Source organism: Mustela putorius, unplaced genomic scaffold, assembly GCF_011764305.1.
Source record: "Mustela putorius furo isolate JIRA1106 unplaced genomic scaffold, ASM1176430v1.1 tig00000450_pilon_pilon_pilon, whole genome shotgun sequence".
NCBI lineage: Eukaryota > Metazoa > Chordata > Mammalia > Carnivora > Mustelidae > Mustela > Mustela putorius.
This window is the reverse complement of record NW_025421385.1, coordinates 14,935,097-14,954,511: the sequence shown is the minus strand read 5'-3', so window position 1 is coordinate 14,954,511 and position 19,415 is coordinate 14,935,097. Positions and strand designations below refer to the sequence as shown.

At 41.6% G+C, this 19,415-nt stretch overlaps 1 protein-coding gene across 2 annotated transcripts in view; it reads left to right on the top strand.

Moving 5' to 3' along the window:
- The window catches only part of CCDC170 (coiled-coil domain containing 170), a 93,496-nt gene that overhangs the window by 49,467 nt on the left and 24,614 nt on the right, over nt 1–19,415 (top strand). For both annotated transcript variants that reach the window (XM_045080176.1, XM_045080177.1), the window contains exons 7-8: nt 10,304–10,621; nt 15,116–15,316. In XM_045080176.1, the coding sequence (XP_044936111.1) occupies nt 10,304–10,621; nt 15,116–15,316 (519 nt within the window). The remainder of the gene's footprint in view (nt 1–10,303; nt 10,622–15,115; nt 15,317–19,415) is intronic.

The window sequence follows — 19,415 nt, the reverse complement described above, 5'->3', positions numbered from 1 at the left end:
CCACCAGATACAAAATTCCAAATAGATATAAAGGTATATGGTTAAAAAAAAAAGTATAAGGTGAACATCTTCCCCACCCCCACCCCTCCTGCCAGCCACGCAGTTGTTGTCCTCAGAGGCAACCTCTGTTAAGAGTTATTTTTTTTTGTACCTTTCTAGAAATGTTCTATGATGTGTATGCTTACTCTTTTTAAAATTTAATATAAATACAAATGGCAATATGCTCTGCATTATATTTTTCCTTTCATTTAAAGACAAAATGTTAATATACCATACACTGTTATAAGCAAGGCTGCTATGAATAATCTGGTTTGTCACACTTGAGAATGTATCAGTAAGACAAATCCCTAGAATGTATATACTTGCAGGGTCAAAGGAGGTGGGTGTTACTTAGAAGAGACTGTCATGGGGCACCTGGGTGGCTCAGTCGGTTAAGCATCTGCCTTTGGCTCAGGTCATGATCCCAGGGTTCTGGGATCGAGCCCCACATTGGGCTCCCCGCTCAGTGGGGAGTCTGCTTCTCCCTCTCCCACTCCCCCTCGCTTGTGCTCTCTCCCTCTGTCAAATAAGTAAATAAAATCTTAAAAAAATAAAAAAGAGACTGTCAAAGGGAGGTGCCTTAATACTGGATCTTTAATTATATAGTGAATTGCTTGATCTTTTCAAATTACCCAAAGCCATGTTTGAGCATGCCAGTTAATCCTATATGCATTTTCATGCTATATAATTTTTCAACGATATTTTTATATTCTTGTGACAAAGAAACTAATAATAATGGTGAATTTTCAAAAGTGAAAGCAAGCCAGTGCAATCCATTAATAAAATACATAGGAGACAATCAAGTGGTAAAGGAGATGTAGTTCAAAATCAGATAATGACTGGACGGGATTCAGGTTCAATGTTTCTGGCGAGGACATTTCAGAGTTTAAGTTTGTAGATGTCATATTATAGGCACGTTATACTGGATGGTTCCTTGTTGCTGACACTAAGTTTGCCCATCTCGTTAGCATAAAGGGACTTTTTTTTTTCTTCTTCATTTAAGTAAGGTATCCCTGGGCAGTTTATTCCTGATAATTAGCAGGTTTATTTCTGTTCCCCATTGACTTTACTGAGTGGGATTATCATCACTGATTCTTGTCTGGATTAATTTACATCATGGGGGAGACAAAAAGTTAATATTCAAATTTTATAATTCCTTCTGCCTATTAGCTGGGATTCTTCTGTAAAGAAAATCTTTTTTTTTTTTTTCTTTTCAGTTCTGTGGACACATGGATTTGTATTTACTTACTGTGTTAGAATCGATTACTTTTTTTTTTTTTTTTTTTTTTTTTTTTTGGTGCTCTAAATTCATTCTATTGGCCCAGCAGCTGCCCCTCTGGTCTCTGTGACCTTATAACCTGCCTCTGGTCTTTTAACACTTCCTGGCTTTTTCTGACAGAAGACATGGCATTGAGGATCACTTAGAATTTTCAGACACAGAACTAAAATCAACCTGTTCTGTAGGGATCATTGGTGCCCTTTCCTGGAGAATGGTGCTTGCAACTAAGGTTTAGGCTCTCCATGGGCTTATTGCTACTGGGCTGTTTCTTTTGGTGGACTGAGCTAGAAATACATTTTTAGTTAAATAAACTCTTAGTGGTATGTTTAATTAAAAGTGATAGAGTTTTCTTATTATCTTTGTGTTTTATATTGGTATCTTTTGAATCTTAATCATAATATCTACTCTTGTGCTTTGTCTTACCATATACAGAAAAGTATTTCAGAATTATGCTTTTAGTGTTTTACCTACCAGTGAGCATTCTTTTTTTTTTTTTTTTAAAGATTTATTTATTTATTTGACAGAGAGAAATCACAAGTAGATGGAGAGGCAGGCAGAGAGAGAGAGGGAAGCAGGCTCCCTGCTGAGCAGAGAGCCCGATGCGGGACTCGATCCCAGGACCCTGAGATCATGACCTGAGCCGAAGGCAGCGGCTTAACCCACTGAGCCACCCAGGCGCCCCACCAGTGAGCATTCTGAGTGAAGTCTCAGGCTCTCAGATTTTTTACATGCATCCTATCAGTAATCATTTAATCGATCACTATTAGCACAGTCATTGTGCTAAGTGTACTCTGCTCAAGTTCACATAGCTCTTAAGTGGCAAAGCTGGGATTTGAACCCTGCTCGTGATTTTGCCATCATCAGTAATCCCTTTCCGTGTGTGGTCACAGCTATATCCTATATATCTGTCTGAGGCCAAGTTATTTGTCAGTGAGACAATAGCAGTAATTAGTGATGCAAATTTCCTCAGTGAATGAATAACTTGAATGTGATTATAGATAGTAATGATTAAAATATCACGCCTTGAAAATTGGGCAGAAGTTAATACTTACCTATAAAAATGCATTTCTGGGGGTACCTGAGTGGCTCAGTCATTAGGTGTCTGCCTTCGGCTCAGGTCAGGATCCCAGGATCCTGGGATCGAGCCCCACGTCAGGCTCCCTGCTTGGTGGGAAGCCTGCTTCACCCTCTTCCACTCCTCCTGCTTGTGTTCCCTCTCTTGCTGTGTCTCTATCAGATTAAAAAAAAAAAGAAAGAATGCATTTCTGAAGATGAGCAGTAGGAAATGAAAATGTGCTATAAGAGCACATTTTAAAAAAAACCAAGTTATTTGTCATATGTATTTTTACTTGTAAATGATGCAGTGTTGTTCAGGCTTGGAAACACATTCATTTTAGGATGTAGTTCCTGCCAAAATAATAAAAATTGTAAAAAAATAAGGTGCAATAAAAATCTTGAGGTCTTTAATAAAGTGCCCATTCATAAGATTATGACTCCAAAGATTTACTACTGAAAAATACTGTCAAGTGGTTTTTACTGACACATTAATGGCCTCAGGACGCGTCTTCATAATGCTTTCTAAAGCTCTGTTTTTGAGGTAGGAAACTTACTTTATTAGTGAAGCCCAGAATGACTGCGGAAGTAGTAATATTTGCAGGCTGGGGTGCTGTTTTTACGAAACTCAGCTTTTCTCTTTTTCTTAATTACTCTATTTACTTTATGACTTACTTTATGAAAATTTCCCCAATAAAAAACCAGGTGATTTATTATATGTAAGGAAAATATATTATTTGAAAACCTGAGTAGTTACCATTGAAGTATGTTTTAACAACTCTCAATGACTGACACTTTTTCTTTCTGTTATTTTGAAATAATCCAGGGTTCAAAAGAGTAGGCACTTAGCCTCCACAAGCCACACATGCATTTCCTATAGGCCATACAAGTTCAGATCAGATCAGAAACTAAACTTAAGGGATTTTAAACAGCTTCTTTTCCTTCATGCTGTTGACATTTCCTTTAATTCTGGTAGCTAGAGTCAAAGCTAAGAAAGAATATTGGTTTTGGAGTCAGGCAGGTCTGGTTTGGAAGGATGTCCCTTCTGCTCTTTTGGTTTGTTAGCATGAAGTAGCGAACGGAAGACAGACTAGCATGGGACAGTTCTCAGGGAGTAGAGTGGTGAAGGGGCTAGGCTCTCAGGTTTTGATCTGGACTTCAGAGTCATTTGGCAATGTGATCTGAGGTATATGGCCTTACCTCTTGCAACCTCAGTTTCTTGTCTGTAAAATAGAAAAATAATTTAAGGATCCATCTCTTAAAATTATTCTTAGGACTGGATGACATAATATACATGAAGTGCTCAGGACATGCCCACCACACTTAATGCTCTGTGTTTTTATTCCCTTTTCCTAGTTATGTATATTTACCTAAAGATCCAAAGAAACAAAATTATTTTCAGGGTATAGGCATATGGAAATATGTTCCTGGAAGGGAGGACTTACTAAGATAAATTACTAAAGAATTTGAAGATCTCTTTACGATCTTAGAATCATGATGTTGAAAGTGACCTTATGGCCTTTTAGAATCTAGATCATGTAACCCTCTATGTGGAATCAGAATCATCTTTATTTCCCTTTTTTTTTTAAAGATTTTATTTATTTATTTATTTGAAAGAGATCACAAGTAGGCAGAGAGGCAGGCAGGGAGAGAGGGGAAGCAGGCTCCCTGCTGAGCAGAGAGCCCGATGCGGTACTCGATCCCAGGACCCTGAGATCATGACCTGAGCCGAAGGCAGAGGCTTAACCCACTGAGCCACCCAGGCGCTCTCAGAATCATCTTTAAAATGTCACTATCTAGCTAGTTTTCCAGCCTTCACTTGAACTCTTCCAGAGACAGGGAACTCAGTACCGAACAAGGAGATCCATATTCTCTGTGAAGTTTAAAAAAAAAAAAAAGATTTATTAGAGAGACAGAGAGAAAGAACACAGGTGGGAGGGCAGAGGGAGAGGGAGAGAGAATCTCTCTGCACCACCCAGGCCCTCTCTGTATAGTTTTAATTTTTTTTGACAGTTCTTCATTATAGCACGTCAGGATCAGAATCCCTACAATTTACATCCTCATCCTGGTTCTATCTTAATGAAACTTCATAGAATAAACTGAAATCTCTTTCTTATGGCTAACCTTAAAGCATTTGAAGACACTTATCTTGGATTTTTATGTCTTTTCTTTTGGCTAAACAGCCTGTATCTCTCAAATGTTGAGCCTTCTTTAGTGTCATCTATCAGCTAGGGGAGTCCTGGCCTCTGGGTGAAGATTTAAAATGAAAATAAGCACTAAAATAATATATGTTCATAAGACTCCGAACTAAAATTTAAAGCCTTCTCTACTTCTAGCCTCATGGGGCATTCCTGTTTTAGATTCTGGTACTTACTATTGAGACTTTAACGGAATACATTTCTATTCCTGATTCACCAACGTGAGATAATATTTTTAGACTTTTTGCCACAATGTGGAAGAATTTAGTGCTTTTTAATTTTTACTTCCCTCTCTCTACTTCCCAGTTTTATTATTGTATTTACATTGTCAATGTTTGTAGTATTTACATTCTGTTCTATAACCATAATTAAACCTTCTGTGCTTTGCTTTTAAATTCGTTCTATACATTCAAAATAAATTAAAACAACATTTTAAAGAAAACAGTTACATAAATATTTGTATTACAGGTTGAATGCTAGCCTGTGATGGTGAACCCATTCCATTTTGATGATGTCCCTCTTAGCATCTCCAGCTGGGAACTGTCCATGGTCCTCCAGGCACAATCTGATCAGCTCAGGGTGGAGTGTTAGCAGTTCTATGGTGAAGCCCAGAAACACGCTGGCCCCACAGACAGCTAAATTCATTGTCAACTTGTGTTTGTCAATAATGAGAATTTCAGACTTATGCTGAATTCTTATTATTTCCCAAAGCTGATGATGTCAGTGGGACAGCCTAACTGGGGTGTGTGTGTGTGTGTGTGTGTGTTCTTACCACTATTGACTCAGCACTGGACCAGAATTTCCTGGATGTTTTCATAGTTGTCTCTGTTCTGTCATATCTTCCTTCCATTTCTAGCCCCCCAGCTAGGTCCCTTCTCTAGAGATGATCAGAACTGGCAGTTGCTTTTGCTTATTTCTAGAGAGATGCTCTTTTTATGTAGGTACAAACGGCATGAGATACATGGTTAGGCATCTTACTTTTCTCACTGACTGTATCTTGGAGAGTCTTCCATATCAGTACATAAAAAATCTCCTTAGTTCTTTTTATGAGCGACAGAAGTTCTACGGTACAGATGTCTTGTATTTGTTTAGCTGGTCACATATCAGTGAATATTTGTGTAGTACCTAATCTTTTGCTATATTGTAATGGGATAGCTTAAAAATTAAAAAAAATTTTTTTAAGGGTTTTATTTATTTATTTGCCAGAGAAAGAGAGAGAGCACAAGCAGGAGAAGCAGCAAGCGGAGGGAGAGCAAGAAGCAGGCTCTCTGCTGAGCAGGGAGCCTGGTGCGAGACTAGATCCCAGGACCCTAGGATTATGACCTGAGCTGAAGGCAGACCGACTGAGGCAAACAGGCGCCCCCCAATTTTTTTTAAAATTTTAATTCAATTAATTAACATATAAAGTATTATTGGTTTCAGAGGTACAGGTCTGTGATTCCTTAGTTTTCTATAATACCCAGTGCTCGTTACATCACATGCCCTCCTTAATGTCCATCACCCAGTTCCCCCATCCCGCCGGTCCCCTTCCCCTCCAGCAAGCCTCAGTTTGCTTCCTATGATTAAGAGTCTCTTATGGTTTGTCTCCCTCTCTGGTTTCATCCTGTTTTATTTTCCCCTCTTTTCCCCTATGATCCTCTGCTTTGTTCCTTAAATTCCTCATATGAGTGAGGTCACATTATAATTGCCTTTCTGTGACTGACTTATTTTACTTAGCATAATGCCCTCTAGTTGTAATGGAATAACTTTGTGCATATGTCCTTTTCCATATTTAGTAATCTACCCTACAGATCTGTTCTGGGGACTGGCATTGCAGGACCACAGGCTATGTGCATACTCTATTTTGTTAAATATTTATACCAGAATTATTCCTATCCACACTCCCACCAGCAATGTATAAGAGTACTGTTCAGGGATAATTTCTGAGTTTATTTATTAATTTTAACTGCACTAGGTAAAAGTAATCAACTGGTTTTTCATTTTACATAATTCATCCAGAGGTTCTCCACCCAAATAATAATTAGCTATGCATTTTTGAGAGGCAGTTTGATCTCATGCATATCCAAATCTATATACTAGTTAGCAACATTAAAATAGGAAACAATTGCATTTTAAAAACAAATCTTTGAATGACTTTATCACATAATGCATTAACGATGATTAATGCATTAATGATTCTCATTAATTAATGAGAATTAATATAAACATGCATTAAATTGGGAAGGTAGATTGAATACCTTAATCATATTATTTACAACTGTTTTGGTTAAAAGTGGTTGTGAAGGGGTCATTATTCATTTCTTGCATTGGTAGGACAAACAAAAAGTGAACAGTTTTGTTAAATAACTCATCCCTATCAGTGTCTCTCTAGTGGCTGTCGTCTTTTGCAAATATGATTTCCTCTGTGGAGGTCAGCCCTGATTTTGCTCAGAGGGAGCTACTCGTCTCTTGTTCTGTGTGTCAGTGTGGTCTGACAGCGGTCCCCAGGACCTGGCCAGTGATACTGATGTCACATTACTTGAGCATATCCTTGAGGTAGCCATGCAACCAGATTCCACTTCAGGGCTGTTTCTGCGAGCTCTGCAGTAATTGCATTTGTAGTCTGAGGACATCTGTTTCCAGCAGATCGGCGCAGTGCTTCGAAACCCTGAAGCACTTAATCAGAGCACTGAGGGAGGGGCTGTCCCTAAGGCCTTGGGCCGGCTCCCCAGGGCTGGACTTCATGTGAGAAACAACACAGACTTCATGGGGCTGAAATGTGTCCAGAAACGAAATCTGGCCTGCTGCCACGTGCCACTGTATTTTAGGACCACAAATTGAGTTTTCTGATTTTTACCAGTCATAAAGGTTTGTGCTCTGAATTCATTGGGAACAGTTGGGGCTCTTGTCTTGAAAGCAGGGAGACAATAGTCTGATATTGGGGATGGAAAAAATTCCTCATAGCTGGAATATTTTCACTGTGTTTATTGGTTTCCTGGAATAAGCCATCAGTTGGTTAGCACACTCTAAACTGACAGTAAGGCTGTAGTACTCAAGCATCTGATATATTTTTTTGTGTGTATTTTGAGGACTTTTCTTACGTGGTTAAAAATATCACTTTCTGGGTCATGGAAATTCCCCTCTTTTACATTAGGGTTTTCTTTCCATATACAAGTTAACATAGAATATTCTAGAAGGTTTTAGAGCTTGAAGGGGATTAGAATTCATTATCATCTCTGCATCACTGAATTTGGGACCTTTAGTTCTCTCTCTCTTTTTTTTTTTTTTTTTTAGATTTTATTTATTTATTTGACAGAGAGAGATCACAAGTAGGCAGAGAGGCAGGCAGAGAGAGAAGGGGAAGCAGGCTCCCCGCTGAGCAGAGAGCCCGACCGACCGTGGGGCTCGATCCCAGGACCCTGGGATCATGACCTGACCTGAAGGCAGAGGCTTTAACCCACTGAGCCACCCAGGCGCCCCTGACCTTTAGTTTTCTTGTTAGATGGTCATTTCTAAGTAAAGTAAGGGCCTAATTTACTATCACCAGTGGTGATACTGGTTATCCAAATTGAGTAGCTTTTATATTACTATCTTTTTTTTTTTTAAAAGACTTTGTTTATTTGAGAGAGATGCAATGAGAGAAGGAACACAAGCAGGGGGAGTGGGAGAGGGAGAAGCAGTCTTCCTGCCGAGCAGGCAGCCCGATGTGGGGCTCAATCCCAGGACCCTGGGAGCATGCCCTGAGCCGAAGGCAGACACTTAATGACTGAACCACCCAGGAGCCCCTATTGTATTACTCTCTGAAAAGAAATCTGTAAAGTATTAAAATATTGTATTTGTGATAAAGTGTCCTTGACTCTACCTTAAGGGCCATAATTTAATTAGCGACAGTGGGGCTTCTCCACTAAGAGGACCAGTATCGAAAGGGACCGGGGAAGGGAAGCGTTGCCAGGACCTTGAGACCAAAGCATTTCACAAAATAGGTCCCACGATTAGTTTAGCCATTCCTTTTCTGTAAAGGTCAGACTTCCTTAACTACTTAGCCACGCTCAGTAACTTTTTATTTCAAGCTGATGCCAGGGACTACCTTGATTATTAAAAAAAAAAATCACCAGAAGAAAAAAAAAAAAGAAAGATACTCACTTTTTTTTTTTTATAAAAAGTAAAGACATAGCAATTCAAGGAACATCTTGGTGGAGATAAATTCCTTTTATTTATTATTATTGTTATTATTATTATTATTATTATTATTATTTTGATAAATTCCCTTTAAAGTCTAGTTCCAGTGCAAAAGGGTTGAGTGCATTTTAACTGGCAGCCTAAAATGTTACTGGCCTGTTTAGGCATAGAATCTGTTAATTGAAGATAACGTTTCTTTTTTGTTGCTTTTGACCCTAACATACTGTTTGTAATAAATAACATTCCCCCCCCTCCCCGCCAGTTAACTAGGCTGTAATACTGTAGCAGTGCTGGTTAGCAAGTTGCATATTTTTATCTGATGTGGACTCATGTATTTTAGAAATCCATGTCAACAAGTTTTTTTTTTTTTTTTTTTTTAAGATGTCCCTTTTATGCCACTTTGGACCCTTCTAGATTGTAGTAAATAGAAGTAAGTGCGTCGGTAGCCTCTTTTACGCCCTTCATTTATTTCTGTGAACCTAACCATCCATACTATGTTCTTTCAAATTACTGTTCTCAGTGTGGTCCCTTATTTCCTTCTACTTTTAATCCTCCTGCCCAGCAAATGGCTGGAGCGTTCGGTCTTTCTTCTATGCACTTTATGAGACAAGGAGATATGCAGTAAATGGATGTTGGAAGAAAGTTCTGATGATCTCTTATGCTGTGATGTTTTGTGAGAACACTACTCTGTTATTTAAAATAGTATTAAGGAGGCATCTTTATTCAGACACTTTTTATTGCAATAGGACTCGTAGGTAAGACTCTGAAAGTTTACTGTTATTCAGAGTCAATTCCCATGGATGTCAAGCCTTAGAACAGATAATTAATTCTGTAAATTTTTCTCTCTCTGTTTTGCCTCCACCAGCATTTCAGCCAGCAGGACCTTTTTCAAGGTCCACACAGAAAAGGCTTATAGGTCAGTCTCCTTTTTCTCCTGGCTCTGGCTTTATATCTCTTCTCTTTCTTAGGCACCTCCATTTACCTGACATTGCCTTTACAATTCAATAACTTTAGGGAGAGGTGGTGGGGAGCTTACGGTTAAACAGGGAATGTGATGAATTCATCCTCACTCCATGAAGTCTGTAAGTAAGGGAAATAAAAAGCAAACGCAGGGAGCACCTGGGTGGCTCAGTCGTTAAGTGGCTGCCTTTGGCTCAGGTCATGATCCCAGGCTCCTGGGATCGAGCCCTGCATCGGGCCTCTTGCCTGGCGGAAAGCATGCTTCTCCCTCTCCCACTTCCGCTGCTTATGCTCCCTCTCTTGCTGTGTCTCTCTCTGTCAAATAAATAAAATCTTAAAAAAAAAAAGGGGGGGGGCGCCTGGGTGGCTCAGTGGTTTAAGCCTCTGCCTTTGGCTCGGGTCGTGATCTCGGGGTCCTGGGATCGAGCCCCACATTGGGCTCTCTGTTCAGTGGGGGAGCCTGCTTCCCCCTCTCTCTCTGCCTGCCTCTCTGCCTACTTGTGATCTCTCTCTATCAAATAAATAAATAAAAATCTTAAAAAAAAAAAAAAAGCAAATGCTGGTGTCCCTCAGTGGCCACTCAAGTTCTCATCTTCACTGTCTGTAATTGTTTCAGGACTTGCTCCAAGCTGTACAGATCAAAGAAGTCCTTGAAAGGGAAGTCAGGGTCCTCCAGGAGAGGCTGTTGGCTGGCCAGCGGGTCTGGGATGATTCGAAGCAGGAGCTGAGCCTCTTGAAGAAAAGCTCCCGAGAGCTGGAGAAGAGACTGGAGACCAGTCTGGACGCGGCTGCAGCCTCGCGAAGCCAGTGCTCCTCATTCAGGGAGAAAGTCGCAGCCCTGCTTAGAGGCCGCTGGGGCCCGACGGGGCCCACGGAGGATGCCGTTTTGGAAAGGATCCGAGAAATGACCCGCCAGGAAGACAGCAGGGAAAAGGTGAGTGGGAGGTGGCCGCTTGTAAGATTCTTGAGGACAGTCATTTGCTGGGTCCTTCCAATGTGGGTTTTATTACTTTCAACTATATATCGTACTTTGGGAGCCTGGAGAGTCACTTCAGTGACCACTGACCACGATGTGGATTCTGGAGTCAGAGCTGTCTGGGCTCAATCCTGTCCCTGCTGTGGACGCTCTCAGTCCAGATGTGACACTGGCAGGTTCCTAAGAGGGCAGCCCCTGAGATGCTGTTTTTCTCATCCGCTGGACAGGGAATGCTCCAGAGCCACACCCCTCCCTCATCTGAGCCACCCCCTGCCCTGGGGTCCGATGTGTTTTTGAATTCAGAATGTTTTGGAGTTTTGAAAGGTAAAGTAGTAACACAGAAAGGCATGGGAGAGAGCGCACTTACACATTCCTCCTCACTGGGGTCTGGGCAGCACTCTGTAGTCCACAGTGTTCGTGGTTCTGCAGCAAAACCTGTGGCAGCTCCATCCCTCGGAGCGTACCAGGACCATGAGGAGCTCCGTGGCGCTTCTGCTTCTTCTTCTTCTTCTTCTTCTTCTTTTTTTTTTTTTTAAATATTCTATTTATTTTATAAGTAGGCAGAGAGGCCATCAGAGAGAGAGGGGGAAGGAAGCAGACTCCCTGCTGAGCAGAGAGCCTGATGCGGGACTCGATCCCAGGACCCTGACATCATGACCTGAGACGAAGGCAGAGGCTTTAATCCACTGAGCCACCCAGGTGCCCTGTAGGTGCTTCTGGGTAGGGTTTGCTGCTCAGTCCAGTCCCGGCAAGCTTTATCATAAGCAAGTGAATTAGGAAAAAAGTTGTCAGTTTTCAGATGCTTTTGGGTTTTAGAATTGCATACAAGGTTTCCTAGACCTGGAAGAGTATCTGCTTCAGAAGGCTATTGTTTGTTGGAAGCATTGAATGAAAAAGAATTTTATGAATTCCTTAACACGCTTCCTGGCCAATAATGATGACAAATATTAACCCTTGGTGCCCCTGCTTCTCTTCCTCTCTGTCCTCTTCGTAATGGTGCCTGAACCATCTTTTAAGGGACTTATTTAAAACATGGAGAAAGATGTTTAAATTCACAGATATGATCAAAGATTGTTTAATTTTCTTGTCTTGTTTATACTACTAACAATTCTCCTTTACTACGTAGCTTTGCTTAGCAGAGTCAAGTTCAGCCTGACTCTGTTTAAATCAGCATCAAATCCAAATTATCGAAGTCCTAATTAATGATGTTTTAAAGTAAATAATATCCAAATTCTAGGTAGCATTCCATTGTGATCTTTTTCTTCGATGAGTTCAGGCTGGTCCGAGGCAGAAGTTGTATTTTTCCCTCTTTTGATGTTTCTAATAACCCCAAGCCATCACTAACTTAGAGTTCAGGGTTGCATTTGACAATTTCCTTTAATGATTAAACATTTTCAGTTCCTTTTAAAAATTCTCCAAAATTCAGGGCGCCTGGGTGGCGCAGTTGGTTAAACACCCGCCTCTTGGTTTCAGCTCCCGTTGTGATCTCAGGGTCGCGAGACCAAGTTTCGGGGTGGGACTCCCCAATCAGCGTGGGGTCTGCTTTAGGGTCTCTCTCCCTCTTCCTCTGTCCCCCCGCCGCAGCTCTCTCTCTCTCTCTTTCAAATAAATAAATCTTAAAAAAAATTCTCCGGAATTCATGTGTGTTCTTAGGAGCAACCCAAGTGACCCCTTTGTCCAAGTGTAGGATCGTCTTTGTGGATATGAAATATCCATCCTGTGACATGTGCAGGTCTCCGAGAGTAACGCAGTTTTTCTCATGATTGGTACTGGACTGGGGAAGAGAAATATCTCCAGAACCAAGAAATACTTCAGTCAGTTATTTACCTTGACTTGCGGTTGATCGAATTCCGTAGCTAATGGTTCTTTACCATTTTGTTTTATGGCATCCCTCTTTTGTGTTCCCAAACGTTTTCCTCAAACTATTTTAATTCAGCATGGGAAACACAGCATGAAACTGTCAGCATGCTGTATATGTTTATTTTCTCAAGAAAAATGATGTAAATTGGTTAAGCTTGCTATGCCTCTCTCCCACCCCCCCAAAAATCAGAATGATTCAGTCTTTTTAGTGCCTTTGTCTGTCTCTTCTACCCTGTAATTTTTTTCAATAGCTGTTCCCACTATTTAAAAGCCTGAAATCAAGCATATAGCTGGGGTCTTATGTGACTCATCTTCGAGTAAAATTAGGAGAAAATGGATTTCATATATTGTCTTAGAAATGTTTCTGAAGAAGGGGAGATTTACAAATTGATGAATCTGTTTGTCGAGGAGGCTGTGCTCCCTGCCAGCTGCCTTGGTTAGACACACACCCAGTGGCTGAGTAATAGCCCACAGGAAGGCCCAAGGGTGCGTTCAGGCTGGGCCTGGCAAATTTACCGTTTCAGGTCGACTCCTACTTTCTGAACCTCGCTTTTCTTGTTTACTTTGCTGCTGCTCATTTTGACTCTCCCCCGTGTTTGCAATTCTCAGTAGAATTCAGGACACCACCCACACTTTTTCAGTAAGTCACTTCTTCTTGTTCCTTGCTTTTCTGCTTATAGTAAAACTGAATTGTCTTTTTCAAAGTGTTACCAGATCTTGGAGTAGGGTTTCTCAGTCTTGGCACCATTGATGTTTCTGGCTGGATAACCCTTTGTCGTGGGCCCGTTCTGTACACTTTGTTCTGTACACTGCAGTGTTGAGCAGCTTCTCTGGCTTCTACCCATTAGGTATCAGTCACACCATTTCCCCCCTCAATCTTTGACAGCCAAAGATGTCTCCAGACAAATGTCCCTCAAGGGTAAGAGTACCCCCAGCTGGAAACCACGCTCTTAGAGGAATGCCCTACCATTGGCTTCCTAGGAATTCTAAATGAGCATAGATGTTATTTAGCCTTGAAATTTCAGTACCCTTGTAGCAGGTGTTTTTGAAATAATGATGTCTTGCACAATGACAGAAAGTTGCGACATTTTCAGATTTTGGTGTGGAATGTCAAGGCAAACATTTTCCTCTTACTTTTAGGTGTTTCCTAACTGGCTAACCATCTGGATGAGAAATGATTATGTACAGAGAGGACATGATCATGATTGATTCCTGTGTCCTTTTCCAAGTTAAAGACAGTTCCTATAAGCTCATGGACTTTTATCTAGATGGCTCTTTCATTCTTCTTAGGCACACCTAAGGCTTTGTTTCCTCCAGGGGAGTGTTTCTGGGTCCAGTGACTCTGTGGGAGTCATGGGGATCAGGACCTGAGCTGAAGGCAGATGCTTAGCTGACTGAACTACCTGGGTGCCCCAAATTATTTCAATTTGCAAGAGTGGTACTGAGTATTACGTAAATAATCTATTTTTTTTTTCTTTTTCTCTTCTGAAACAAACCATCAGAACAAATCCATCATCCCAAACTTGGTATTTTTTATTGAATTCAACATTTCATGAAAAGTAGATTTGGTAGAATCCATTTGAATATTCTCAGAGTGTACCTGGGCTGTTTGGTAAACTGATGTTCTTGACTAAGGGATTATCAGGACAAATGGAAACTTCAGGAAGGGAAGGGCAAGTTAGGGGTGTGTGAAGGGAATGGGGGCCTTCATGGAGAAACTGTGGTCTCTTTTTGTAGGAGAGGAAGTAGCAATTAGATTCTCCTGCCTTCTTGTATGTAAAGTTGCTGTATGAAATTTGACCTCTCAAAGGCTAAAATGATAACATCACTGCTTAAGTATGTAGGACAGAGGCAACATCACCAGAGTTTGGTGCATAAGTAATCAATATTCCATGGAAAATTGAAAGAAAGCTTAAAAAAACTTTATGTCCTTGAATTCCTGATAAGTTTCCTATCAAAACTAACTCACAGGGGCGCCTGGGTGGCTCAGTGGGTTGAGGCCTCTGCTTCGGCTCGGGTCATGATCTCAGGGTCCTGGGATCAAGCCCCAAGTCAGGCTCTCTGCTCAGCAGGGAGCCTACTTCCTCCTCTCTCTCTGCCTGCCTCTCTGCCTGCTTGTGATCTCTGTCAAATAAATAAATAAAATCTTAAAAAAAAACCCCAAAACTAACTCACTGTATAATCTTTAATCCACTCTATTTGGTGGAAGGGTTTCTCCAGACAATGACATTTAAAGAGGTCCAAAAGTACTTTGAGCTTCTTTTTTATTCTAGCTGAACTTTGAAACCCCCAAATTAGTGGCAGTTTTAAGGGTAAGTCAGTATGACCCATAAATATTTCTCAAGGAACCTGTTTAAGGAATTATATAAGAATTAAAAATACCAATAGAAATATTTTATTAGATAACGAATGCATATTTATTTCCAGGAGAGGAAAAGACTGCTATCAAATTGTGTGTTTTTTAATTTAAGTTTTACAAAGAATCTGGAAGTTGGTGTTATAAATAGTTATGCTGCTCTGGTGGAGCACTGGATTTTAACACTTTGTTGCATCGAAAACAAGGCTTAGCCTTGTCTGTTTCTTTGTTTCCAGATGGTCTCCCAGCTTGAAGCCCGAATATCTGAGCTTGTGGAACAGTTGGGAAATGAATCTGAGTTTCACCAGAAAGCTCTACAGAGAGCCCAGAATGCAGAAAACAAGTTGGAAACTCTTCAGGGTCAGCTGACACACCTCGAGGGAGAGCTGGTTTCTGGAGATGTTTTGCGAGATCACTTGAATTTTGAGAAACAAAAAGTAATAACCCGACTATATCCATGGGTAGAAACATCTGTTGCAGTGTAAAATTTTACCTGATAATATTCCGAATTTTATAGCACTTTAGAAGAATGGTTGTGTGTGAGTAATGAGGAAATGTCAGAAAACAACAGATATCATTTTGGGGCTCCTCCTACTTTTGGGGGGCTTTCATCAGTCAAATTAATCCAGGTAAATGCATCAGCTATCTGTTGAATGCCTATTCTATATGAGATCCTGAAGGTTTGAGGGCTAAGGTACTAATGACCTTAATCATTCTTGATCATAAAATGCTCATCATTCAATAAAGGAGGCCGGCATTCTGGTCATTTTCTGTGACGCTGAAGCTGTGGGTGTTGTAGATGGACTGATTGACGAAATGCTGTAGGAACTCAGTGAAGGGAATGATAACTTCATCCCTTAGGGAATGATAAGAGGAGGATTTTCACAGGAGAGAAAATAATGCAGTTCACCCTTGGAGGAGAAGGCAGATTTTAGTGATGAGAAGGAGCCGATCCTGTAGGGCTAAGAGGTTGGGCGGAGGTGTAGAGTGATGGAGAACAGAGGCCAGTTTGCGCTGGCCTGAGGGGTGAGTGGGGAGCGAAGGCTAGAGATGGAGAAAAAGATTCTTACGAAGTCTGGTGACCAGGGAAAGCGAGTCAGGCAGCAGGAGGACCAGAGAAAGGTTTTACTGGATGGAATGGGAAGGTCCATGTTTGTGGGTCCCAGGAGTCCGCAGGAGAAGAAAAAGACAAATGGGATTGGAATTTGGCACAAAGACACTCTTCGGTTACGAGATCTGTACCTTGGAAACTCATTCATTCTCATGTTTCTGTACTTAAACTAGCTGAGGAAGCATCGTGCCTGCACTGAGGTTGGCTAGGCCAAGACGCATAAGGGTCTGTGGGAAGTCCTAGTCTAAGTGGATGGCCCAGGTCAGTGAGGGCACAATCATGAATTAACCGAGATAGGGGTGAAATTCAACAGGAACTTGGGCCAAGTCCCTATTTCTGTGTGTGAGGAAAGGAGCCCTCTTCACACAGGAAGTGGCACTCGTGAGAGGCTTTGGAGAATGAGTAAGGATTTGTCAGGCAGAAGAAGTGGCGAAGGGACTCGGTGCAGGGAACAGCAGGAGGGAGAAGGAACAGAGGTTTGCCAGACTGCTCGAGACCAGTGAGGCATGGGGAGACTGAACATGGTGCGTGGTGAGGCCAGAGGCATGAGGAGGCTCTAGAACCATGTAGGAATAATTGGGATAGACAAGGTTCATTTCCCAAAGCTTTATCCTATACGTAATGGGACACCGTAGGTTTTTGAATAGAAGAAAGTAAAAGAAAGAAAGGGATTTGAGTCTCTGAAAGCAGACTGGCTCTGAGGGTCTGGAGGCCAAAGGCAGAGAGCTCAGCTGAAGGAGTCTCAGAACAGTGTAGAATAGAAGCTAATAAATATTTGGACCAAATAGTGGTTTTATGTATGAAGGGGTAGATTGAAGATGTTGGGAGGGGTGAAGGGTGTCTGAAAAAGGTGTGTCGGTTGAATTTTGAATTTGAGAGGACGTGTTGCACCTGAACAGAATATGTTCCATTGGAAGAAGTCTGACTGTCCGACCATCCACATAGATGTCCCACGTACACCTGGCACTAAATCTATTCCAAATGGAAATGATCACCTCTCTACAGATTTTCCCCCTCCTGCCTCAGGGACGGTGAGGTCATCTGCCTCGAGGCGCCTGAGCCAAAAGCCCTAGAGTCATCCTTAATGCTTCCCTCTTTTTAAGCAAGTCCTAAACACTACAGATTCCATCTCCTTAATGTATCTCAAATACCACCCCCCTCCCCCAACTCTGTATTTGGCGGCAGTGCTTTAGCTCGGAGCACTATGATCATTTGCATGGATTCCAGAAACAACCTTCTCACGGTTGTGACGTCCCCGGCAGCAATGTCTTAATAAATGTATGCCTAATCTTGCCTCTCTCCATCTTCAAACTGGCCAGGGGCTCTCTATGGCCCTCAGGCTCAGCTACAGATTCCTTCTCGCCTTGGCTAAGCGTTCTGTGATGTGACCAGGTCCCCACCCCCACCCCGGCCAGGCTTCCCATCACCTGCCATCTTTCCAGAAGACAATGGCCAATTCAAGGCCTTCAGGGACCAACAAGGCCCTTCAAGGGTGTGTGAGGATTGAGTCCAAAGATATCCAAATTCAAATTTGTTAAAAAAAAAAAAAAAAAAAAAAGAGGGTCCCCTTGGCATCCCGTATTGCACACTGCCGTTCTGTTTGGGAGAATGTTCTTATCTTCTTCATCAGGTAGTAGCTGTCCCTTGAAGAATTGGCTCCAGTATCACTTCCTCTGGGAGTCCCTTAGAGACTTAGTTCTCTGTCGTGTAACACATGCCCGTGTCTGTCCCAGCACTTAGTGACTCAGTTGCCTTCAGGTGGGTTTTTTTTTTCCAGATTTGTTTATTTATTTATTTGAAAGCGAGCATGTGTAGAGGGAGAGGGAGAGAGAGTTAGCGTGGAGCCCAGCGTGGAACCCATCGTGGGACTTAAGTTCACGACCCTGAGATCACCACCACCTGAGCTGAAACCAAGAGTTGGACGCTTAACTGACTGAGCCACCTGGGCACCTTCCCACCCCATCTTCAGTTTTAAGTCATCTTTTCCAGTCAGCTCCAACTTCTTGAGGCCAGGGGAATATTCTTTTTTTCTTTTTTCCGGGTTTCTCCAGCACTTAGGGAAGAGTTAAATAAATAGTATTTAAATTATGAAGAAGCATAATAAAAGGCAAAAATTTTAGGTAGATTGGTGTCTCTTCCCCCCCTTTTTAAAAATCATTGTAGTGACTCATTAATTTTCATTGAGACTGAAGAGCCAGAAAAACTCTCAGTTATGAAAGCGAATTATGTAAACAGATTCCATCCTGCTGACTGTTGCGCAGATAACCACCCACAACACGCACCTCCTAGTGAGGGGTTGGGAGTATAAACCAGAAAAGCTAAGTTGTACAGAGCTGAGATTTAGATGTAGGTAATTGATGCTCATGCCACATAGAAGGTATCTAGGCTAATCTGTGACTCAAAGAAACAAGCTGTACAGTAAGTCCTTCTCGCAACCCTCACTTTTTGAGGCGTAGCCAAGATCCTTGAAATGGTCAGTTGTTCTATGTGGTGTTGGCTTGGTCTTCAACCTTTTTTCCTGGTAGAGATCCTTGCATGCTAAGTGGATGGGTCACATGTAGACATAGCAAGAGAGGCTTTATGCCTCTGCACGAAAGGTACTGATTCTATTTTACTTACAAAACAAATAATAGCAGTTATTTTCTTTTCATTCATGCACATTAGAAATGAGTAATTCCGGGGCACCTGGTACCTCAGTCTGTTAAGCATCCCACTCTTGATTTCAGCTTAGGTCATGATCTCAGGGTCGTGAGTTGGAGACCTGTGTGGGGCTGTACACTGGGCATGGAGTCTGCTTAGGTTTCTCTCTCTCCTTCTGCCCCTTCTCCCCAACTTGTGCGCATGCACACACACACACACACACGCACTTTCTCTCTCTCTCTCTCTCAAAAAAAAGTAATTCCAAGGGGAGAGCTGACACATTAAAAAGTGACAAATTGATGATGTGATCTTATAGCACAACAAGGTAACCCATGGTCTCGTAACATAGCCGATAAGCAGTATTTTGCCATGACTGTGCCTCCCAAAGAAGAGATAAAATTTTAGATAATGCCATTCAGCAAAATTTGAAAATACTCACAATTTCATCTTGATGACTCAAAGTGTAGATAGTTCTGGGCTTCATGTTGGCATGCTTCAGTCCTCAGGAAATTATACTTATTTAAACATATAATTGCCTCAGAGATGCTAGATAGATGAGGACTTATTGCAATGAGAAGCAAGTTTCAAAGAGAGAATCCAAATCATGAAGTGATGATACAGAAAACTCATTGATTGGTTCACTCATTCAGCAAACACTTTGGAAGCATTACTCTGGCTGGGATGGCTGGAAACCACAGAAATCAAATGGAGGGTACACAAAATACTGATTCATGGTTTGTCTCCCTTTCTGATTTACCCCAATTCACTTTTCCTTTCCTTCTCCC